Source organism: Oncorhynchus mykiss, chromosome 1 (genome assembly GCF_013265735.2).
Source record: "Oncorhynchus mykiss isolate Arlee chromosome 1, USDA_OmykA_1.1, whole genome shotgun sequence".
Lineage (NCBI taxonomy): Eukaryota > Metazoa > Chordata > Actinopteri > Salmoniformes > Salmonidae > Oncorhynchus > Oncorhynchus mykiss.
Window position 1 is genome coordinate 83864908 of NC_048565.1, and position 25535 is coordinate 83890442.

General features: G+C 44.8%; 1 protein-coding gene across 7 annotated transcripts in view; it reads left to right on the forward strand.

Annotated features, from left to right (window-relative positions):
• The window catches only part of LOC110530876 (cell division cycle and apoptosis regulator protein 1), a 37429-nt gene extending 12342 nt beyond the window's left edge, over positions 1-25087 (forward strand). For all 7 annotated transcript variants that reach the window (XM_036987272.1, XM_036987259.1, XM_036987298.1 and 4 more), the window contains 20 exons: positions 591-811; positions 1098-1224; positions 2083-2205; positions 4102-4291; positions 4415-4706; positions 5098-5323; positions 10343-10456; positions 10596-10762; positions 11587-11797; positions 13054-13137; positions 13827-14015; positions 14212-14403; positions 14506-14859; positions 15039-15213; positions 17705-17922; positions 19820-19940; positions 20189-20395; positions 20739-20944; positions 23178-23256; positions 24867-25087. In XM_036987272.1, the coding sequence (XP_036843167.1) occupies positions 591-811; positions 1098-1224; positions 2083-2205; positions 4102-4291; positions 4415-4706; positions 5098-5323; positions 10343-10456; positions 10596-10762; positions 11587-11797; positions 13054-13137; positions 13827-14015; positions 14212-14403; positions 14506-14859; positions 15039-15213; positions 17705-17922; positions 19820-19940; positions 20189-20395; positions 20739-20944; positions 23178-23256; positions 24867-24937 (3567 nt within the window). In that variant the 3' untranslated portion in view covers positions 24938-25087. The remainder of the gene's footprint in view (positions 1-590; positions 812-1097; positions 1225-2082; positions 2206-4101; positions 4292-4414; positions 4707-5097; positions 5324-10342; positions 10457-10595; positions 10763-11586; positions 11798-13053; positions 13138-13826; positions 14016-14211; positions 14404-14505; positions 14860-15038; positions 15214-17704; positions 17923-19819; positions 19941-20188; positions 20396-20738; positions 20945-23177; positions 23257-24866) is intronic.
• Positions 25088-25535: the final 448 nt, after the last annotated feature.

A 25535-nucleotide genomic window follows, 5' to 3' on the forward strand; every position in this document is an offset into this window, starting at 1 on the left:
CTCTACAGTCAATTATCAGTGCATGTTTACTAATATTAAATATGTGATTGCATGACAGCTAGATAATTAATTACCTAACTAACGTTAGCCTGTCCAGCTGGAACTTCTGAAGAATGGAAATGTTTTATTTCTACAATTTCCAAAAGATAACCAAACAAAAACATATATACTTTTTACGAGACGTGTTTGTGCCGTTATGTGCATTAGTAGCACCATTTCTAACTTATTTACATTCGTTTTTACTTCTTTCGACTTCTCCTTCGATGTTGTTTTGAAATTTTCGCTGACTTTTCTTAGCGGATGTACAATCGTCGCAAATTGAATTATGGGGAGTTTCAGGCCCTGGCGTGAACATAATTGTACACTCGTAAAGCCGACTAAAAAAGAGGGCTGAGGGGCTTACGTTACAAACTTCCCTTGCTTGGCTAATCATTTGGACCGCCCTCCAAGATGGAGGTGGGGATTCGCCCAAGGGCATAAGGCGAGGGTAAGTGGGCGAGGGTGTGTCTTTTAAGTGTTTGGACCGCAGCCATAGAGAAAGTAGGAGTAGGGTGAAGTTGATTCTGACCTATAACTTTCCTCCTCCCTAGCCCCCTGTGGCTCTCCCCACCAGCCTCTCTCTGTCCAACCCCCAGCAGACAGCCCAGATCACCGTGTCCTATCCCACGCCTCGCTCCAGCCACCAGCAGCAGAGCCAGCAGCAGAGCCAGCAGCAAAGCCAGCCCCAGAAGCAGCGCGTCTTCACCGGCGTGGTCAACAAGCTGCATGACACCTTTGGCTTTGTGGACGAGGACGTCTTCTTCCAGCTCAGGTAAGTGTCCAGTCTCTGCCTCTAGCCCAACTCCTCTCAGATCTCCACAAGTCCATAGGGTCTAGAAGTCCATTTTGGATTGGGCCACAGAAAATTTAGCTAGATGTTTCACATCAAGTGTCTCATTAATAGTTTCCTTTTTTTGGGTGGGTTTCCTATATTTTGCTGGTTGCATCCCTAATTTGTGTACCATTATTCAAAGCATAAATGTCTTGTTTCAAGCCTCTATATGTTGCAGTTTCTAAAGCATTTCCAAGTGGGTGAATAATGGGTGTTGTCTCCACAGTGCGGTGAAGGGGAAGACCCCCCAGGTGGGCGACAGGGTCCTAGTGGAGGCCGTGTATAACCCCAACATGCCCTTCAAATGGAATGCCCAGCGCATTCAGACCTTACCTCAGCTGGCCAACCAATCGGTGAGCCTCACCTTAGCCTCCACAGCCACCTGGGTCACATTCAGTAGACTTGAAGTGAAACTGAAGAAAACTTTTGTCACCCCACTGAACATGATGCTGGTGGCCCTTAGCCAGTGACATCTTACACCTCAATTTGAGTGCTTCCAGGGTTTGGTTCCAATTTGATCATTAGCTCTCTCTCAGGGATGCAAACTCATCACTTTTCGGCGATGGGTAATCCACGTAAATCGCGAATGTGGGTGGGGATTGTATGTTTCTCATATTGAAATCATTGACTAAGCACAGATTGCTTCCCTACACTTCCTACAATGAGAATTTCAGAGTTCAGATATTCTTTCTCTCCGTCCGCATCCATCAGGTTTAATATGTCATTTAGCCGTAATGACAATCTGGAGTATGCAGACATTGATTTAAATACTTCTGTTACATTTAATTATTGGAGTGGCTCGCAGTGCGTGTGAAGTAGATACACTATCTTGTAATTCCACCTGTAAGAGCACAGTCCAGTCTGACTTCGCTGTTACGCAGCCTCTGACTTCCATAAAGGTTGAACAGAGTAGGAGCAGTGACAGTCCTGCTTGCACCTTTGCACCTACATGTTCCATGTCAACTTTTTGGGCCCTTGCCAGTTTGCATCCCTGTCTGTCTTCCCGTCTGCCCTGGTTGACTCCATCTCTCAAATGGAAATGTAATGTAAGCCTACAGTATAGATGGCACCATTGCTGTATTCACCCCCTGATCTTAGAGGGGGGGCCTCAATTAGTGCAGAAGTGAAGTTTGAAAGTGATCAGATTGGAATCCAGCCCTATGGTTGTGTATCTGTTATTAACCATTTTGTTCTCCACCCTCCTCTCCTAGCTTCAGCAGCAGCCCCAGTCCTTACCTCCAGTTCCCCCACAGCTAAGCAGCTTCTATGCTGACCCGGGGATGCATCAGCGCTACTCAGACATGCACCCCGTTGGCATGGACAGCAGACAAAATGTAACCCTCGTCCTGTCTCACACACCTCTCTATGGGCTGCCCCCTCCTATTCTCTCTCTCCTCTCTTCTGTCCTTTCTGATGCCCGTTCTTCTCCATCTTCTTCTTTTCTCCTTCTGTTATCTCTCTCTTCTCTTCCGTCTTCTCTCTGAGTATTAATTTGTTGTTTTGGACCAGGATGGCTTCCTGATCTTTTAAAGTGCATATGATATATCGTTGAATAGTATTAGAAATACATTTTCTTTTTTATCTTTGGGCCTATTGTCTTTCAGAACATTTTTCAGAAACACAAATTAATCCCAATCTACATTTCTCTTTACACTGGGCTTCTCTAACGGTGACGTCCGTCAATCTCTCAACGGGGGAGAGTGCTTTTTTCAAGGTGCTATCCATAAGATGTCCTGTCATTGTTCATTTAGGCTAATGAGAGAGTCCCATTGAGATAGTAATGCTTTTTGTGTTTTTCTCTTACATTTTGAGACTTTACAGTAGTTAAAGGAACAAATACTAAGATTTCTTGGATTTCTTACAGAAGGCACTTTGACATACTTTTTCTTCGCTTCTAACCCTTTCCTTCTCAATGTTATGATCAATACATGATTTTCATACATGATATGCACTTTTTTACCATACGAACAGGGTAGGAACGACCTATCAAAATTGGAAAGATTCTCCATACATCTCACAGATGTTTTAGAACTTGACCATTTTGTAGTTGTCCCCTTCCATGAAATCGGGGAGGGGACAGTGGATCTGTCTCCGTCCATACATTCGTTTGTATGTTAGTCACACACAATATCTCAGACAGCACTGGCCAGATTTTGATGGAACTTGAGTCTTGCGATAAAGATCCGGCATATAAAAAAAGTATACTGACTGGCCAGATGGTGCCACTATGACAAGAGATTGAAAATGCTAACTTTGAAAGGTCACCATCACACCGTTTGACCTAAAGCAATGAAATTCGGTACATAGGTCCCTTTCCTCACAATAAATACATTTGCCTCAGGATTTTTCACCATTTAGTATTTTGAGAAATACACTTAAAACGCTACACTTTTGACACCGAATGATCTACTCAAAACTTGATATGTGACATCTATGGACAAAGGTCTCTCACCTCAATATTTTCCAGACTAGTACCTAAAACAAGAAGGCCGCTATTAACCAATAAACATTCACGTGAGTGTGGTCTGGCATATAAATCAGTCAAGGGTATTCGTATTGTAACACAATTTGGTACACATGTTGTCAAGACTCAACATATTGCAAGAATATTCATATCAACCACCTGGTGGCACTATATAAAGGGCACATGATTATATCTCTTAATCTATTTGACTCGGAGTGCAGAAATTTGGCAACACATGCTCAGGGAGATGTGATGCTAACCCACGCTATATCTGACACCACTGGCCCGATTTTTACAAAACGTGAATGATGAGTCTTGCCGTAGATATCCGCCATTTAGAAAATAGCATTAATTTGCCCAAGGGAGGGTAGGGCGCTACATCATTTGTGGGAGACAACATGTTTACTGTTGCCTTGTTTCTTCATGGAACTTGTCCTTGTCGATAATGCTGACCGAAAATATGCTACTTCGGCAGAAGTTTTCTCGTTTTTTGACAGAATTTAGTCATTGTACTTCATTGACGTCTAACCAAACCTCACTCCTCTAGTTCTGTTTTGCTTTAGCACCTGGTTACCTGTTGGGAGCGGCACAAACCTCTGGTTCATTTGGTGCATGTCCTCTATGCATAATGAAGCATATTTCTTAAACTAAAAGCTCCTATTTGGGACAAGAAATCAAAACAAAAAAACCTTACTCTGATAACAGCATACGTCATGGAACAGCCCTGGGATAATGCTAATCTCTCCTCTCTCCCCCCCCTCTCCAGAGTCAGCCTGGAGGCCCCAACATGATGAAACCGGGTCCCAACATGCCCCAGTCTCTGCCTCCCCCCAACACTTTCAGTGTACAGGCCCAGGGACCCCCTCCCCTGCTCCAGGCCCAGTTCTCTGCTGCCTCCCTGGCCCCGCTCCTCCTGAACCCCCCTCCGCCCCTGCTGTCACAGCCACCACCCAAAGGTAGTGGGCTCTATGATGACGATTAGTGTTTCTCCCTTGCGTTTGCTTTGAGTTGCTAGCTTGCTACTTCTGCAGAAAATAAAGACATTTGGATTTTTAATGTGTGTTTGCCCGTCCCTCTAGATGTGTTCTCAGGAGGTCTGCTCCAGCCCCCAAGGAGGATGATGCCTCAGCCAGTCAGGCGCCTGGACCCCTCCCCCCGCTTCCCCAACCGCAACGACCGCCCTGAACTCATCCTCAGGACCAAGGATGAACGCAGTCGTGAAAGAGACCGTGAGCGCAGGAGGTCCAGAGAGCGCTCTCCTACACGTAAACGCTCCAGGGACCGTTCTCCGAGACGTGACCGCTCCCCCCGCCGCCCTCGCAAGGTGGTGCCTCGCTATACTGTCCAGTTCTCCAAGTTCAGCCTGGACGGGTGGGTCAGCCATTCATTATGATGATTGATCACTTGCAGCTTTTGATTTGATACTATCTCTGAGTCAGGGGTCAGTTTACTTCAGAACTTTGTGTCTAGTGAACTGTATATATTCAAGGGGTATTGGAAACCTCTCTGGGCCTTTCTTACAGTTTTCATACAGCTTTCATTCTGTTTCTGATAGTTATAAAGAAAGTGCATATGAGGTCAACTAAGTTTGTATAAAATATGTTTGGTAATTGATCAAACAAACAATGTGTGTTGTAGCTGCATGGAAGCGGATCCCAGGTGCTCTTCGTCCATTCTAGAACCATTTGCAGTGACTGTACATTAGGGAGAAAGGTACTATTTTCTCTCCCTGTTCTGACAGAACTATTTCTCTCCCCTCCAGTTCTAACTGTGACATGATGGAGCTGAGGAGACGCTACCAGAGCCTGTACATCCCCAGTGACTTCTTTAATGCTATGTTCACCTGGGTGGATGGCTTCCCCCTGCAACGTCCCTTCCAGTTCGGCAACTACTGTAACTTCCACATCATGCACAAGGAGGTGGACTCTCTGGTCAAGAACACTGCTGTGCTGGACCCACCTGATGCCAACCACACATACAGCGCTAAGGTGGGGTATTCACACAGACGGGCTGCATGCAAGTGTACACACACCAGGGTTTCCGTTAGGAAAATGTGGCACCAGACATTTGACCGGCAGCATTTTAATTGACCAGACATTTGACCGGCAGCATTTTAATTGACCAGACATTTGACCGGCAGCGTTTTAATTGACCAGACATTTGACCGGCAGCGTTTTAATTGACCGGACATTTGACCGGCAGCATTTTAATTGACCGGACATTTGACCGGCAGCATTTTAATTAACCAGACATTTGACCGGCAGCGTTTTAATTAACCAGACATTTGACCGGCAGCGTTTTAATTAACCAGACATTTGACCGGCAGCGTTTTAATTAACCAGACATTTGACCGGCAGCGTTTTAATTAACCAGACATTTGACCGGCAGCGTTTTAATTAACCAGACATTTGACCGGCAGCGTTTTAATTAACCAGACATTTGACCGGCAGCGTTTTAATTAACCAGACATTTGACCGGCAGCGTTTTAATTAACCAGACATTTGACCGGCAGCATTTTAATTGACCAGACATTTGACCGGCAGCGTTTTAATTGACCAGACATTTGACCGGCAGCGTTTTAATTAACCAGACATTTGACCGGCAGCGTTTTAATTGACCAGACATTTGACCGGCAGCGTTTTAATTAACCAGACATTTGACCGGCAGCGTTTTAATTGACCAGACATTTGACCGGCAGCGTTTTAATTGACCAGACATTTGACCGGCAGCATTTTAATTGACCGGACATTTGACCGGCAGCGTTTTAATTGACCAGACATTTGAGAAATTTAACGGACACACATGCATCACTAGCCTATGTCAATCTACTAAAGTACAAATGTTTAGTCTACCTAATCTATTTGTCAGCTTGTCGAGAAACAAATAGCCTATTCCAAACAGACTCTGGGACAGTTATGGGATGATAAATCCCAAATTCATCCAACCAGTATGCCTAGGCTACATTAAAAAACGAAATGTTAAAAAGCAATGAGTCTGATGCAACAGATCACAATGTTTAGCTCAAACTATTATTTCTACACATTATAAGCGCGACTGTTCGTTCAATAATGCAATTAGCGGGAAACCGTCAATGTCAAAAGGGCACTGCACATGCGAGCGGTTTCATGTGACGAATATGAAAATATACCCGTTAGAAAGGCAGAAAAAAAAGAAAAACAGCTTCTATCTCAAGGCCATCAGACTGTTAAACAGCTTCTATCTCAAGGCCATCAGACTGTTAAACAGCCATCACTAACATTGAGTGGCTGCTGCCAACATACTGACTCAAATCTCTAGCCACTTTAATAATAAAAAATTGGATGTAATAAATGTATCACTAGTCACTTTAAACAATGCCAGTTTATATAATGTTTACATTCCCTACATTACTCATCTCATATGTACAATTGATGTCGGAAGTTTACATACACCTTAGCCAAATACATTTAAACTCAGTTTTTCACAATTCCTGACATTTAATCCCTGTAAAAATACCCTGTATTAGGTCAGTTAGGATCAGCACTTTATTTTAAGAATGTGAAATGTAAGAATGATAGTAGAGTGATTTATTTCAGCTTTTATTTCTTTCATCACATTCTCAGTGGGTCAGAAGTTTACATACACTCAATTAGTATTTGGTAGCATTGCCTTTAAATTGTTTAACTAGGGTCAAACATTTCGGGTAGCCTTCCACAAGCTTCTCACAGTATGTTGGGTGAATATTGGCCCGTTCCTCCTGACAGAGCTGGTGTAACTGAGTCAGGTTTGTAGCCCTTCTTGCTCGCACACGTTTTTCAGTTCTGCTCACAGATTTTCTATAGGATTGAGGTCAGGGCTTTGTGATGGTCACTCCAATACCTTGACTTTGTTGTCCTTAAGCCATTTTGCCACAACTTTGGAAGTATGCTTGGGGTCATTGTCCATTTGGAAGACCCATTTGCACGTCTCCTTCCTGAGCGGTATGACGGCTGCGTGGTCCCATGGTGTTTATACTTGCGTACTATTGTTTGGACAGATGAACGTGGTACCTTCAGGCGTTTGGAAATTGCTCCCAAGGATGAACCAAACTTGTGGAGGTCCACAATTTCTTTCAATTTATCGACCGGTTATGATTTTTCAACGCCGAATCCGATTATTGGAGGGCCAAAAAAGGCTGATACCGATTAATCGGCCTATTTTTATTTATTTATTTGTAATGACAATTACAACAATACTGAATTAACACTTATTTTAACTTAATATAATACATCAATTAAATCAATTTAGCCTCAAATAAATAATGAAACATGTTCAATTTGGTTTAAATAATGCAAAAACAAAGTGTTGGAGAAGAAAGTAAAAGTGCAATATGTGCTATGTAAGAAAGCTAACGTTTAAGTTCCTTGCTCAGAACATGAGAACATATGAAAGCTGGTGTTTTTTTAATATGAGTCTTCAATATTCCCAGGTAAGAAGTTTTAGGTTGTAGTTATTATAGGAATTATAGGACTATTTCTCTCTATACCATTTGTATTTCATTAACCTTTGACTATTGGCTGTTCTTATAGGCACTTTAGTATTGCCAGTGTAACAGTATAGCTTTCATCCCTCTCCTCGCTCCTACCTGGGCTCGAACCAGGAACACATTGACAACAGCCACCCTCGAAGCAGCGTTACCCATGCAGAGCAAGGGGAACAACCACGCCAAGGTTCAGAGCGAGTGACATTTGAAACGCTATTAGCGCGCACCCCGCCAACTAGCTAGCCATTTCACATCAGCCTAATCTCGAGAGTTGATAGGCTTGAAGTCATAAACAGCTGCTGGCAAACGCACGAAAGTGCTGTTTGAATGAATGCTTACGAGCCTGCTGGTGCCTACCATCGCTCAGTCAAACTGCCCTATCAAATCATAGACTTAGTTATTACATGATAACACACAGAAATACGAGCCGTAGGTCATTAATATGGTCGAATCCGGAAACGATCATCTCGAAAACAAGACGTTTATTACACTCGCATTTTATCTAACGGGTGTCATCCATAAGTGTAAATATTGCTGTTACATTGCACAACCTTCAATGTTATGTAAAATTCTGGCAAATTAAAATGAAAATTCGGCCCAAACTGTTGCATATACCCTGACTCTGCGTACAATGAACGCAAGAGGAGTGACACAATTTCACCTGGTTAATATTGCCTGCTAACCTGGATTTCTTTTAGCTAAATATGCAGGTTTAAAAACATATACATCTGTGTATTGATTTTAAGAAAGGCATTGGTGTTTATGGTTAGGTACACATTGGAGCAACGATACGCACCGCATCGATTATATGCAACGCAGGACACGCTAGATAAACTAGTAATATCATCAACCATGTGTAGTTAACTAGTGATTATGATTGATTGTTTTTTATAGGATAAGTTTAATGCTAGCTAGCAACCTACCTTGGCTTACTGCATTCACGTAACAGGCAGGCTCCTCGTGGAGTGCAATGTAATCAGGTGGTTAGAGCGTTGGACTAGTTAACTGTAAGGTTGCAAGATTGAATCCCAGAGCTGACAAGGTAAAAATCTGTCATTCTGCCCCTGAACAAGGCAGTTTAACCCACTGTTCCTAGGCCGTCATTGAAAATAAGAATGCGTTCTTAACTGACTTGCCTAGTTAAATAAAGATTAAATATAGGTGTAAAAAAATATATAAAAAATTGTGTCCAGATTGTTATGAAAACTTGAAATCGGCCCTAATTAATCGGCCATTCCGATTAATCGGTCGACCTCTACATGAGATGAGTAATGTGAGGTATGTAAACATTCTTAAAGTGGCATTATTAAAGTGACTAGTGTTCCATTTATTAAAGTGGTCAATGATATCAAGTCTGTAGGTAGGCAGCCGCCTCTCTGTGCTGGTGGTGGCTGTTTAACAGTCTGATAGAAGCTGTTTTTCAATCTCAAGGCTATCTCTGTGTTTGTAAACTTCTGACTTCAACTGTGTATACTGTACTCTATACCATCTACTGCATCTTGCCTATGCCGCACGGCCATCGGTCATCCATATATTTATATGTACATATTCTCATTAATTCCTTTACACACGTGTGTGTAAGGTAGTTGTTGTGAAATTGTTAGATTACTTGTTAGATATTACTGCACGGTCGGAACTAGAAGCACAAGAATTTCGCTACACTCGCATGAACATCTGCTCACCATGTGTATGTGACCAATACAATTGGATTTGATTTGAAAGAGAGGAGCTCTAATAGGCTACTTTGAAGCAAGGTAAGACATGCCTCATATGTATTAAATGTTTTCTAATTGCATACTGCCTCCAGCTCATTGCAAAGTGGTGTGACCCGCTGAAGCTTGCCTTCTGTTGCCATTTGATGCCACGTTCAAAACAACTGAGAACTCTGAAGTCTTGTGACCTTAGTGTGTTCAAGACAATTGGGAACTGGAGAAAAGAACAACGAGATCCTACTGGGAAAAATCTGTTTGAACGGTCATCCAACTCAGGAACTCTGGCCTCTTTCTAGAGCTCCGACCTGAAGATCGCTGGCATCATGATTTGATCTATTTCCCAGTTGTCTTGAAAGCACCACAAGATGCAGCAGCAGCTCTTACGCTGTCTGACAGATTTTCCACTAAAAGGCTCTGTATCTGTATGCTGTACGAGTGTGATAAATAAGATGCATAACCAATATACTGTACACAAGCTCTAATTTAATTCCACTAAATAATGCAAATTAATCTATAGACCGATAAGCATGACCAGTCAAATGTATTTCCATCAATGAAGAGGATATAAAGCAGTCTTCTTCTCCCAGACAATTCGCCGGCAGCAATTTTATCTGCTTTTTTTTTTTTTATGCGGACGAAAGCCGGCTATTACTGGCTAACGGAAACCCCGACACACACACCTGTTCAGCGCTATGCTGTGATACACACACCTAATACCACTTACAGCAATAAGGTAGTCCACACACAAACGTTCACACCTTGACTTGTCCTGTCTGTTGTCTTGTGTTGAATAGGTGATGTTGCTGGCCAACCCCAGTCTAGAGGAGCTCTACCATAAGTCCTGTGCTCTGGCTGAGGACCCCCAAGAACTTAGAGACTCTTTCCAGCACCCCGCCCGCCTCATCAAGGTCAGTTAGGTGTCAACCACTGGTTCGTACAGTACGTAGTAGTTATGAGTAAGTTGCATAGCTTAGGCTTCTTTTTTTTTTTACTTCTCTTGTTTCTCTTTCCAATTTCTCTGTCCTTCTGTCTCTGTTTCTCTCTCAGTTCCTGGTGGGGATGCGGGGTAAGGACGAGGCTATGGCCATCGGGGGCCACTGGTCCCCCTCCCTGGATGGAGTGGACCCTGAGAAGGACCCGGCTGTGCTCATAAAGACAGCCATACGCTGTTGTAAGGCCCTCACAGGCATAGACCTGAGTCTCTGCACTCAGTGGTAAGTCCTGCTCTCCTCTTCAACCTCCCTTCTCTCTTTTCTGTCTCTGTGGTTTTTCTCTATATAACTAGACCTGTGGTAATATCATTACCAAAAAAATACAAATGGTGACGGTCCGTGATGGTTTTCTCACCTTCCAACGCTTAATATCGATATCTGACACTTTGGATGGGTGCTTTTTTTTGTTGGTTTGTTTTTTAGACGTTAATGACTATGATTCTGTCATTTGATTTGCCTCTTAATAATTTTTTGTTTCGCAATATGTCCCGTTGGCTACGGTATGATGACGTCCTGCTTTTCTCCATCTTTGTATATCTATGTGGGCGGATGAATGAGTGATTGATTCTGTGGCTCAAAGAGCAGTCTCCCGGACCAGAAGACACCACAATAACCTTTTTGTGTTGATTTTTTTCCCCCTTTCATTCTGTTAAATATCTTACATATTTAACTTCTTGCTTTCACTGTCCTGTCCTATGATTCTGTGTCTTCTCTCAAAAACTCCCCTCCGCGAAGTCGCAACAGAGAAATACTGAGCTTTAATTGGCTGAAGGCGAGGGTTGGGGCGGTTTTGGGGGTGTTACCAGGGGTGATGTTTTTCTGTTAAATTGACCAAAATGGCCACCGTTACCCCTGACAACCAATGGAGAGCTGCGGACTGGGTTCCGTTATGCTAATTGTGTGTTCTGTGTGTTGGGGGGATACTGTAACAAGTTCAAAAGTCATTTGGGGGAATGTAGCCTAGGCTAGCCCTAGCCCTGTTTTTAAGAGATGTGTGTCCCTGACTGGAATGTTTCTTTCCAATGCGCCTTCTTCCTTTGCGACAGGTATCGTTTTGCAGAGATTCGCTATCATCGCCCTGAGGAGACTCACAAGGGGCGGACAGTGCCCGCACATGTGGAGACAGTGGTTTTGTTTCTCCCGGATGTTTGGCATTGTCTTCCTACCCGCTCAGAGTGGGAGGGGCTGTCGCGGGGACTCCGGGAGCAGCTGGCTGAGAAGCTGTCCGCCGAGAGGAAGGAGGCTGATGGAGAACAGGCACTGAACCGCTAATCCCTTTCTTCTCATTTCCCCTGCTTCTCACAGGACCAACACAGGCACAGGATATTCACTAGACACAACAACCCCAGATACACACACTACATATGTTATACACACCTAAATACACACAATGCAGGCAGAATCCTGAACTACCATACCCCCTTTAGGTTCAGTTCCTCTCCTACCGTCCTGCTACCTGCTCCTACCCCCACCTTCCCCGCCCTACACCCCTCCCTGCCCTCACACTCGGCAGACACACAGTGGAAGGAGACTAGGTTGTATCTGATCGATACCGCCGCAACTGGCCAATCAGCTTCCAGCTCTAGAAATGTCTCATAATTGGGTACCAAACTGGATATAGCTTAAGTTTTAATTTGCTTGTGTTATTATCACATTTAATCAAAAATGACCCTGCTTGGAATTGTCTACTTGCAAGTGGGGTGGTTAAAATGACATTTGATTCTTTGCTTGGAACCACTGAGGATTCTACTGGAACCTGCAGAGCCAGTTGCGTTGATGTGTGTATGTTCTAGATTTTGTTTCCTTTTTATAATAATTTGTTAACTTCAACATCTGCTGAATTCGAAAGGAGAGAAAATCCCCTCCCCTAAGTTCTGTCTCTTGTCTGTCCCTGTTTTTGATTGGACTGTATCTAGAGCTTGGTTTGTTCCAGGGCAGTTGGTTTGACATAAGGTTTTCTATGATGTTCTAGAACCTAAACTGAACCAAAAGAATGCAGAATCCAGAACTATCCCTAATCAGAATTCATGTTAGATTAGGATGGCTAGCTAGGGAACTCCATACAGACAGTTAAGCTACACACTGAGTTTGGGGGCACCAGCTTTGAGTTGAACCTGATGAATCTTCCACTACACAGACCACAGCCCCTTTGGAACCCACTGTCATTGATTTACCTTTTTGTGTTCCACAGAACGTGATTGATTGGCCGCTGGGGGGCGGGGGCATTGGTTTTCCGTTGGTTTGATAAAGGTTTTATTATATAGAACTAGAGGGTGGTATCCCTGTGTTACCTACCTACCCACCCTGCAGTAGCAGAGGACTACTTTATCATCCCAGAGCTACTCACTAGGACCAGAGAAACTATCAGAGACACAGGATGTGAACCTTGCTTCTTGCACGGATCAATTATTATTTTTTTTACTACTTAAAACGACAGAAGAAGTGGTGATTTAATGGTTTGCTGTCCCTCTCTTTCTTTGTTTCTGTCTCGGTTGGATGGTTCTTTCTCAAAGGAGGAAGAGGAGAAGGATGAAGAAGATTCGAAGGAGGTGACCACTCCAACACACTGGGCTAAGCTTGATCCGAAATCAATGAAGGTAGGGTTCTCAAGTATTTGATTGTTGAATAGCCTATACTTGAGAAATGACTGAATATTACTCAGTCAATATAAAGTGAATTACTTTGACTTTCAAAGACACCTAGCAGATATTTATATTTAAAGAGATTTACATTAGTGTAAGTACATAGTCTACATGTTTTTTGTATGTGTATGGTGATGATCACTGCAGGAAATACCATAACCGTGGCACTGCTAGCGAGTCAGAGGCAGGACCCACATCCTCATCTCTCTAGCCATGCAACTTCACAACCATCGTAACAATAGACTAATCACAAGTCATGACGGTACATTCCTGTATATAATTAGCTTCTCCACAGGAAGTTCCCTGGTGTGCATATATTTTTTTGTTATGCACTTATGTATTGTGTGGCTCATTCCTGTGTTGATGTAGTGACGTGTTGACTGACGTGTTGACTGACGTGTTGACTGACGTGTTGACTGACGTGTTGACTGACGTGTTGCTGCGTCGTAAAGTGATACAAAAGAAGCGGCTTCCGCAATCTGCATACTGCTCACTTGCAACGTTTGTTCAGCACAAAATAGTTTGAATCACATTGTATATCCAATCCATATGCAAGAGACATTGTAAATGGGCAAGTTCGTAACTTTTCAAAATGTGTCATAATGCTTAATGTTGAACTGACCAACCACCTCTCTCCGCTGTAGGTGAATGACCTTCGTAAGGAGTTAGAGTCCCGCTCCCTGAGCTCTAAGGGGTTAAAGTCCCAGCTGATTGCCCGTCTCACCAAGCAGTTGAAGGTGGAAGAGCAGGTGGAGGAGGCCAAGGAGCCCGAGTTACCGGAGAGCCAGGCCCCGGAGGAGGAGGCGCCTCAACTTATAGAGGAGGACAGAGAGGTACAGGAGGTTTGGGCACTTCGGCTAGTGTATGTACTTATAGACAGAAGCACAAAAGCTGGACAGAGGTATGCTTTTAATGCACTTAGCTACAGTTAACACACTTACCAACAGCATCACTATGGCTGGTTTACTAGAATGGATCGACTGATTACTTGTTTCTGATTCTCCTTCCCTCTGTCTGTCTGTCCATCAGGAGGAGGAAAGGAAGAAGCAGGAGGAGTTGGAGCGCCAGCGCAGAGAGAAGCGGTACGTCCTGCCAGACGAGCCCACCATCATCGTTCACCCCAACTGGGCGGCCAAGAGCGGAAAGTTTGACTGCAGCGTCATGTCTCTGAGCGTGCTGCTGGACTACAGACTGGAGGACAACAAGGAACACTCCTTCGAGGTGAGACAACACACACATTCAGGACATACACACTTGAACACTCATTTAGATGCCTAGAAGTACAGATTTGCATCAAATATTGCTGTCTTCTCTTCTTTCCAGGTGTCTCTGTTTGCGGAGCTGTTTAATGAGATGCTACAGAGAGACTTTGGCTACAGGATTTTCAAGGCCCTGGCCTCTGTGCCCTGCAAGGATGACAAGAAAGACAAGAAGGTGAAGGCCAAGAAAGAGGCGGGGCAGAAAGAGGCGGGGCAGAAAGAGGCGGGGCAGAAAGAGGCGGGGCAGAAAGAGGCGGGGCAGAAAGAGGCGGGGCAGAAAGAGGCGGGGCAGAAAGAGGCGGGGCAGAAAGAGGCGGGGCAGAAAGAGGCGGGGCAGAAGGGGGAAGTGAAGAAAGGCGAGGAGGAGAACGGAGAGCCGGCGATGAAGAAGGCAAAGGAAGAGGAACAGGAGAGGAAGGTGGGTGGCTCATAGCTCTTGAAGATGAATTGTATTCATATGGACAGTTTTACTAGATCATGAAGCAGTTTACATTGTAGCTTACTTAAAATACAAGCTTACGCCATGATTCAAATGCTTGGATTTTCAAACGGTCTGCTAGTTCAAACTTGTTCCTGTTATGTCTTTTCCTAACCCAGGAGGAGGAGGGCGAGGAGGGGGGTGAGAAGGAGGGCGAGGAGGGGGGTGAGAAGGAAGAGAAGGAGGTGCTGAAAAAGGAGGAGTCTATAGAGGAGAAGGAGGAGGATGAGAGCAACAACACCAATGCTGAGGAGTACGACCCTCTTGAGGCCGAAGACGACGACGATGAAGATGGTACACATGATAATCCTGTCCTCTCATTCTCCACTGACACAATCCTTTCCTGTCCTCTCATTCTCCACTGACACAATCCTTTCCTGTCCTCTCATTCTCCACTGACACTCTCCTCTCCTGTCCTCTCATTCTGCACGGACACTTTCCTCTCCTGCCCTCTCATCTCCACTGACACTTTCCTCTCCTGCCCTCTCATTCTGCACGGACACTTTCCTCTCCTGCCCTCTCATTCTGCACGGACACTTTCCTCTCCTGCCCTCTCATCTCCACTGACACTTTCCTCTCCTGTCCTCTCATTCTGCACGGACACTTTCCTCTCCTGCCCTCTCATTCTGCACGGACACTCTCCTCTCCTGTCCTCTCATTCTGCACGGACACTTTCCTCTCCTGCCCTCTCATTCTGCATGGACACTTTCCTCTGCTGTCCTCTCATTCTGCACTGACACTCTCCTCTCCTGTCCTCTCATTCTGCACGGACACTCTCCTCTCCTGTCCTCTCATTCTGCACTGACACTCTCCTCTCCTGTCCTCTCATTCTGCACTGACACTTTCCTCTCCTGTCCTTTCATTCTGCACGGACACTTTCCTCTCCTGTCCTTTCATTCTGCACGGACACTTTCCTCTCCTGTCCTCTCATCTCCACTGACACTTTCCTCTCCTGCCCTCTCATTCTGCACGGACACTTTCCTCTCCTGCCCTCTCATCTCCACTGACACTTTCCTCTCCTGCCCTCTCATCTCCACTGACACTTTCCTCTCCTGTCCTCTCATTCTCCACTGACACTTTCCTCTCCTGTCCTCTCATCTCCACTGACACTTTCCTCTCCTGCCCTCTCATTCTGCACGGACACTTTCCTCTCCTGCCCTCTCATCTCCACTGACACTTTCCTCTCCTGCCCTCTCATTCTCCACTGACACTTTCCTCTCCTGCCCTCTCATTCTCCACTGACACTTTCCTCTCCTGCCCTCTCATCTCCACTGACACTTTCCTCTCCTGTCCTCTCCACTGACACTTTCCTCTCCTGTCCTCTCCACTGACACTTTCCCCTCCTCTCATTCTCCACTGACACTTTCCTCTCCTCTCATTCTGCACTGACACTTTCCTCTCCTCTCATTCTGCACTGACACTTTCCTCTCCTCTCATTCTGCACTGACACTTTCCTCTGCTGTCCTCTCATTCTGCACTGACACTTTCCTCTGCTGTCCTCTCATTCTGCACGGACACTTTCCTCTGCTGTCCTCTCATTCTGCACGGACACTTTCCTCTGCTGTCCTCTCATCTCCACTGACACTTTCCTCTCCTCTCATTCTGCACTGACACTTTCCTCTCCTGTCCTCTCATTCTGCACGGACACTTTCCTCTCCTGCCCTCATCTCCACTGACACTTTCCTCTCCTGCCCTCTCATTCTCCACTGACACTTTCCTCTCCTGCCCTCTCATCTCCACTGACACTTTCCTCTCCTGCCCTCTCATCTCCACTGACACTTTCCTCTCCTGTCCTCTCATTCTACACGGACACTTTCCTCTGCTGTCCTCTCATTCTGCACGGACACTTTCCTCTCCTGCCCTCATCTCCACTGACACTTTCCTCTCCTGCCCTCTCATTCTCCACTGACACTTTCCTCTCCTGCCCTCTCATCTCCACTGACACTTTCCTCTCCTGCCCTCTCATCTCCACTGACACTTTCCTCTCCTCTCCTCTCATTCTCCACTGACACTTTCCTCTCCTCTCATTCTCCACTGACACTTTCCTCTCCTCTCATTCTCCACTGACACTTTCCTCTCCTCTCATTCTCCACTGACACTTTCCTCTCCTCTCATTCTGCACTGACACTTTCCTCTCCTCTCATTCTGCACTGACACTTTCCTCTCCTGTCCTCTCATTCTACACGGACACTTTCCTCTGCTGTCCTCTCATTCTGTACTGACACTTTCCTCTCCTGTCCTCTCATTCTGCACTGACACTTTCCTCTCCTGTCCTCTCATTCTGCACTGACACTTTCCTCTCCTCTCATTCTGCACTGACACTTTCCTCTCCTCTCATTCTGCACTGACACTTTCCTCTCCTCTCATTCTCCACTGACACTTTCCTCTCCTCTCATTCTGCACTGACACTTTCCTTTCCTCTCATTCTGCACTGACACTTTCCTCTCCTCTCATTCTCCACTGACACTTTCCTCTCCTCTCATTCTCCACTGACACTTTCCTCTCCTCTCATTCTGCACTGACACTTTCCTCTCCTCTCATTCTGCACTGACACTTTCCTCTCCTGTCCTCTCATTCTGCACTGACACTTTCCTCTCCTCTCATTCTGCACGGACACTTTCCTCTCCTCTCATTCTGCACTGACACTTTCCTCTCCTCTCATTCTGCACTGACACTTTCCTCTCCTCTCATTCTCCACTGACACTTTCCTCTCCTCTCATTCTCCACTGACACTTTCCTCTCCTCTCATTCTCCACTGACGCGCTCCTTTCCTGCCCTCTCTCAGATAAAGACGATGAGGACTCTAACGACAGGGACAGGAGAGACGACAGGAAGTCCAAAGAGGGGTCTTCTAAAGACAAGGAGAAGAAGCAGATGGTGACCTACAACAAGGACCTGCTCATGGCCTTTGTCTACTTTGACCAGAGCCACTGTGGCTACCTACTGGAGAAAGACCTGGAGGACATCATGTACACTCTGGGGTTACATCTGTCCAGAGCCCAGGTATATACACACACACACACACACTGGGGTTACATCTGTCCAGAGCCCAGGTATATACACAAACACACACACACACACTGGGGTTACATCTGTCCAGAGCCCAGGTATATACACTGCTCAAAAAAATTAAGGGAACACTAAAATAACACACCCTAGATCTGAATGAATTAAATATTCTTATTAAATACTTTTTTCTTTACATAGTTGAATATGCTGACAACAAAATCACACAAATTATCAATGGAAATCAAATGTATCAACCCATGTAGGTCTGGATTTGGAGTCACACTCAAAATTAAAGTGGAAAACCACACTACAGGCTGATCCAACTTTGATGTAATGTCCTTAAAACAAGTCAAAATGAGGCTCAGTAGTGTGTGTGGCCTCCACGTGCCTGTATGACCTCCCTACAACGCCTGGGCATGCTCCTGATGAGGTGGCGGATGGTCTCCTGAGGGATCTCTTCCCAGACCTGGACTAAACCATCCGCCAACTCCTGGACAGTCTGTGGTGCAACGTGGCATTGGTGGATGGAGCGAGACATGATGTCCCAGATGTGCTCAATTGGATTCAGGTCTGGGGAACGGGCGGGCCAGTCCATAGCATCAATGCCTTCCTCTTGCAGGAACTGCTGACACACTCCAGCCACATGAGGTCTAGCATTGTCTTGCATTAGGAGTAACCCAGGGCCAACCACACCAGCATATGGTCTCACAAGGGGTCTGAGGATCTCATCTCGGTACCTAGTGACAGGATACCTCTGGCGAGCACATGGAGGGCTGTGCGGCCCCCCAAAGAAATGCCACACCATGACTGACCCACCTCCTAACCGGTCATGCTGGAGGATGTTGCAGGCAGCAGAACGTTCTCCACGGCGTCTCCAGACTGTCACGTCTGTCACATGTGCTCAGTGTGAACCTGCTTTCATCTGTGAAGAGCACAGGGCGCCAGTGGCGAATTTGCCAATCTTGGTGTTATCTGGCAAATGCCAAACGTGCTGGGCTGTAAGCACAACCCCCACCTGTGGACGTCGGGCCCTCATACCACCCTCATGGAGTCTGTTTCTGACCGTTTGAGCAGACACATGCACATTTGTGGCCTGCTGGGGGTCATTTTGCAGGGCTCTGGCAGTGCTCCTCCTTCTCCTCCTTGCACAAAAGCGGAGGTATCGGTCCTGCTGCTGGGTTGTTGCCCTCCTACGGCCTCCACGTCTCCTGATGTACTGGCCTGTCTCCTGGTAGCGCCTCCATGCTCTGGACACTACGCTGACAGACACAGCAAACCTTCTTGCCACATCTCTCATTGATGTTCCATCCTGGATGAGCTGTACTACCTGAGCCACTTGTGTGGGTTGTAGACTCCGTCTCATGCTACCACTAGAGTGAAAGCACCGCCAGCATTCAAAAGTGACCAAAACATCAGCCAGGAAGCATAGGAACTGAGAAGTGGTCTGTGGTCCCACCTGCAGAACCACTCCTTTATTGGGGGTGTCTTGCTAATCGCCTATAATTTCCACCTGTTGTCAATTCCATTTGCACAACAGCATGTGAAATGTATTGTCAATCAGTGTTGCTTCCTAAGTGGACAGTCTGATTTCACAGAAGTGTGATTGACTTGGAGTTATATTGTGTTGTTTAAGTGTTCCCTTTATTTTTTTGAGCAGTGTATTTTTTAGAGCAGTTTTGAGCAGTGTATATAGATATATATATATATATATCTATCACACACACACTGGGGTTACATCTGTCCAGAGCTCAGGTACACACACACACACAGGGGCTTATACCTGTCTAGAGCTGAAGGTTACACACGCAAGTCTTACCCTTTTTTAAAATATATTTGTCACAATATATACGAGTGATATTTAGCCCTTTTTATAATGTTGATTAATTTGCAGGTAAAGAAGTTGTTGAACAAGCCAGTGGTAAGAGAGTCGTGTTACTACCGTAAACTAACAGACGCAGCTAAAGATGAGGCGGCTCCTTCCTTCAGTGAAGGCCTGCTGGACAACCTGCTAGGTGAGTGAAGGAGACACTGGAGTGGGTTAATAGTTCTCTTTATGACTCGTCTCAAAGCATTTTAAATCTTCACTAATGTTGAACAGAATAATCTATTCCTTCACCAGTGATTTAGGTGAATATCTAACATAGTAAGAACTGACGGAGTGTGGTTTATTTTGAGTCCTATACTTTCGACTCTTTCCCTCCACCTCTCTCTCTTCCTTTCTACCTCTCCCCTTGTTTTCCCTATTTCTCCCTTCCCTCAGGTAACCGTGCGTTGCTGCCCATGTTTGTCTCTCGTGGCCAGGCAGCGCTAGCAGAGGCAGAGGCTAGTGAGTCAGGAGGAGGCAGCAGTCTGATAGTGTATAATGGAGCCATGGTGGATGTGGGCAGCATGATGCAGAAACTGGACAAGAGTGAGAAGGCCAGGGAGGAGATTGAGCAGAAACTAATGGTGCAGGACTCCAAAATGGGTAGGACAATCCACTTATCTCCAACACAATCCCAACTTAAAAACACAAAATTCAGACTTTAATCAACTCCCTTATTGACGTCAGTAGTGTGTCTTAAGTTAGGATTCAGACCTGATATTTGTAGTAGTTCAACTAGAAGTACAGCATTTTGCTCCTTTATTCAAGGTGGTGGCAATACTACTCCTTTCTCTCGCTTGCTCACTCGCTCTCGGAAAACTACTTGTAGAAATGTCTTGAAATGTAAATAAACATTGACAATGCATAAGGTTCTTGAATTTGAAGTAAGCCTAGACATTGAGATTTTAAATACATTTTCTCATTAATTTGTGTGTGTGTGTTCCAGTCGAGGACACCAAGCAGATCCTCCAGCTGGTATCTGCTAATAGAGTCCTGTCTAAAGATCTGGAGGAGGTGAAGGGAACCCTGGGCCAGACAGAGAACAACCTCAGGACCACAGAGGAACAGAACACGGTCTACCACAACCAGCTTAGCAAGACACTTAACAACCTGGGCAATGCCATGAATGAACTTCAGGGAGTCCTCAAGAAGGTACGATTGATTGACTGGTTAACTGATTTTTTCGTAGACATGAGCGGCGCTCCTAGTGGCCAGGGACTTTAATGCAGGCTAACTTAAATCAGTTCTAGAATTTTTTTACCAGCATGTCACATGTGCAACCTGGGAAAAATAAATCCTAGACCACCTTTACTCCACAGACACAGATGCATACAAAGCTCCCCCCCGCCCTCCATTTGGCAAGTCTGACCACAGTTCTATCCTCTTGATTCCTGCTTACAAGCAAAAACTAAAGCAGGAGGTACCAGTGACTTGCTCAATACGGAAGTGGTCCGATGACGCGGATGCTACACTACTGGACTGTTTTGCTTTATTAATAAGTGGATCGATGATGGTGACTGTCCGTACATCCTAACCAGAAGCCATGGATTACAGGCAACATCCGCATCGAGCTAAAGGCTGGAGCTGCCGCTTTCAAGGAGCGGGAGACTAATCCGAGCACTTATAAGAAATCCCGCTATGCCCTCAGATGAACCATCAAACAAGCAAAGTGTCAATACAGGATTAAGATTGAATCCTACTACACCGGCTCTGAGGCTCGTCGGATGTGGCAGGGCTTGAAAACTATTACTGACTACAAAGGGAAACCCAGATGCGAGCTGCCCAGTGACGCGAGGCTACCAGACGAGCAAAATGCCTTTTTATGCTCGCTTCGAGGCAAGCAACACTGAAGCATGCATGAGAGCACCAACTGTTCTGGATAACTGTGTGATAACGCTCTCGATAGCCGATGTGAACAAAACCTTTAAACAGGTCAACATTCACAAAGCCGCTGGGCCAGACAGATTACCAGGACGTGTACTCAAAGCATGCACGGACCAACTGTCAAGTGTCTTTACTGACATTTTCAACCTCTCCCTGACCGAGTCTGTAATACCTACATGTTTCAAGCAGACCACCATAGTCCCTGTGCCCAAAGGTAACCTGCCTAAATGATTACCGCCCAGTGGCACTTACATCGGTAGCCATGAAGTGCTTTGAAAGGCTGGTCATGGCTCACATCAACAGCATCCTCCTGGACACCCTAGACCCACTCCAATTTGCATACCGCCCCAACAGATCCACAGATGACACAATCTCAATCGCACTCCACACCGCCCTTTCTCACCTGGACAAAAGGAACACCTATGTGAGAATGCTGTTCATCGACTACAGCTCAGAGTTCACCACCATATTGCCCACAAAGCTCATCACTAAGCTAAGGACTCTGGGACTAAACACCTCCCTCTGCAACTGGATCCAGCCCCCAGGTGGTAAGAGTAGGCACCAAAACGTCTGCCACGGTAATCCTTAACACTGGGGTGTGTACTTAGTCCCCTCCTGTATTCCCTGTTCACCCACGACTGCGTGGCCAAACATGACTCTAGCACCATCAAGTTTGCTGACGACAAAAGTGTTAGGCCTGATCAACGATGATATGAGGAGGTCAGAGAACTGGAAGGCTGGAGCCAGGACAACAACCTCTCCCTCAATGTGAGCAAGACAAATGAGCTGATTGTGGACTACAGGAAAAGGCGGGCCGAACAGGTCCCCATTAACATCGATGGGGCTGTAGTGGAGCCTTGGTCGAGAGTTTCAAGTTCCTTGGAGTTCGCCTTACCAACAAACTATCATGGTCCAAACATACCAAGACAGTCGTGAAGAGGGCTCGACAAAATATTTTCCCCCTCGGGAGACTGAAAAGATTTGGCATGTGTCCCCATATCCTCAAAAGGTTCTACAGCTGCACCATCGAGAACATCCTGACCAGTTGCATCACCGTATGGCAACTGCTCGACATCTGACTGTAAGGTGCTACAGAGAGTAGTGCGAACGGCCCCAGTACATTACTGGGGCCAAGCTTCCTGCCGTCCAGGACCTATATAATAGGCGGTGTCAGAGGAAAGACCATAAAATTGGCAGAGACTCCAGTCACCCAAGTTATATTTAGGACCAAAAGGCTCCTCAACAACTTCTACCACCAAGCTATTAGACTGCTGAACAATTGATAAAAGTCGTCACCGGACAATTTACAATGACCCCCCCTCTTGTGCACTGCTGCTACTTGCTGTTATTCTGTATTGCCCATTCAAACTCGCTGTTTGTTTGTTTATTATCTATGCATAGTCACTTCGCCCCAAATCATTAGCTTGTCCAATGCCGCCAAATGCTGTTGTGTTTTTGTATGTTGAAATGAACTGAGGAATTATTGTTTCTCTCATTCCAGGAGGTTCCCACAGAAGCCACCCCTGACCAAATATCCCAAACAACCAATGGTTCAGATGAATTAATGAAGGAGTTGGACAGTGAGTGAGTTGTCTAATCGGACACGTTTCTTACCAACCTTGTAAATATGCGCTAAAAACAAGCATAATTTGATTGAGTTTCATTTGGACCCATGGTTGTTGTTTTCCCCCACCAGGACCATGTATAGATTCTCATTGTTTGAATCCTAAATGGCATTCTATTCTTTTTGTATTTCATTGCTTTTGATTGGAACCTATAGGGCTCTAGTCAAAAGTAGTGTACTATAGGGAATGTAGTTCCATTTGGGACAGGCATTCACTTAATTGGTTCTAATGTTTTCATGTAACCTCACTGTTTTCACCTGAAAATAAGAAATATGTTTAATTGTTTTGATATCAATTACAGTTTGATTCTCTGTTATTATAATGCATTCTAAAAGTGATATTTAAAAAATGATTTTTGTTAGAAATTGTGTGCATGGCGTTGTGAAGTGCTTCTTTGTTTACGGTATTCGTTTTAGATTTCAGTCGCTTCCTCAATTGATGATCATTTGAATGTTTTGTTTTATTCTGTATTGCCCGTTCATTGCCTTGCCCAAATAGTACCACAACGTTGATCCCAGTATGTGTGACTTGTTACAGGGTTCTCTCCAGGATTTTTGAACAAGGTTGTACTGCTGAGTATGGTGGCGGGGGGCAGATTTTTGCTTTTTTTAACACCTCGAACTGCCATTTTCTGTAATCAAGAGAGAGAAAAAATTGGCTTAAATTACAACAAATAAAGAGAATTTACATAATGGCGCAACCAGTCTACAAGGTGGCACAGCACCCCTCTTACATTCTTAGGGGAGAACCCTGGTTGTACATACTTCTAATTAGCAATAATGGTGTTATTTATGTTCAAGTGGATTCATAAAAAATATATTTAAAATAAAAAAACAATGATATATTTGAAGGGGAGGTTTCAGGGATTAGGACCTTGAAGAAACTGTTTTTGATGAGTCAACAGAATGGCTTTATCACATGTTCCTCTTCTCTCTTAACTCTGTTCTACTGACGGCTGATCATAAAACTCATGAGTTATTCTGTATTTTCTACTGTTATTCTTTGTAACTGACTGACTGCAATTGTTCTGAGACATGAGTCGTATTCATTAGGGAACAACGTAGCAAAGCGTTTTGAAACGGAACACGAGAATGAGATTCTTATTGTACATGTTCAGATAGTATCTCCCCGTTTCAGCCCGGTTGCTTCCGTTTGGTGCCCAATAAATACGACCATAGTTTTGCATGCAGCTCCTTATGTGAAACCTCAGTCTCTGAGGCCTATTCCAGTAACAAGCTTGTTTTATCCCAGGAGTTGTGAGACCATGGTAGTAAGTGTTAAGTCCACGTTGGGATTGTTTAGTGTTTTTGTTTATTGTTAAGGGAAGTAAATGCATAGCCAAACCATAAACTGACTGTCTCCACTAACATCAAAAGAAATGCAGCCTCAGGTCTGGTCCTGCCTTTTGACCACATATATAATGATTCTGATTCTAGATTAAAACCGTATGAGAATACTACTGGAGTTCTGTTGTAAAATTCTGGATGTTCTAGAAGTGCTGTGTTTTCTGTTATTGGGTTGTTGTAGAACTGTGAGGAGCTATGATTCTGTCCCTCTCTTCTCAGATGAAGGTTGTGCAACAGGGATGATGATGGTGGTGATGAATTCCTGGATGAGAGAGAAACTTGAGAAATGAGCCCAAAGCAGCCTAGTGCATTTAATTTTTCTATTGAAAATTGACTATGGTTGTCCTTTGCAGAATTAAAGTGGTCAATTTTATTGTTTTATTGCCTTTTTGTCCTGTATCTTTAGAGCCCTTTTGTGTATAAAAACAAAAACAAACGTGCACTAGATATTTTGATTAACATTGATATACAAATGCTTATTAATATTGCAATGAAAGGTAGAAACGTATGGAAAATGCTTATTGGCTGGAAGTGTATTTAAACTATTATTATAATTCTGCGTGTGATGTCTGTGTTAAGAGATTTAGAATCTAGAAAAATGTAATAGACTGAATAAACCACCAGGAGGCAACAGTAGATAATCATAGATGTTTTTCCACTTTTGAACCATGTGAGCAGTGGCTCACCCTGACCCATAGTACTGCTTTAGAAAGGAAAGACTACAAGGACACAGCTGACGTTTAAACCAACCGTTCGTTAACCTCCATTTTAATACATTCTGAAATGAAATATCAGTTTGGCTGTCAGGCATGTCCTTAGATGAATCAATCAGAAATGGTGTCCTGGAGGTTCGAGGTCAGGACTCCAGGTGTAACCGAGAACACATAA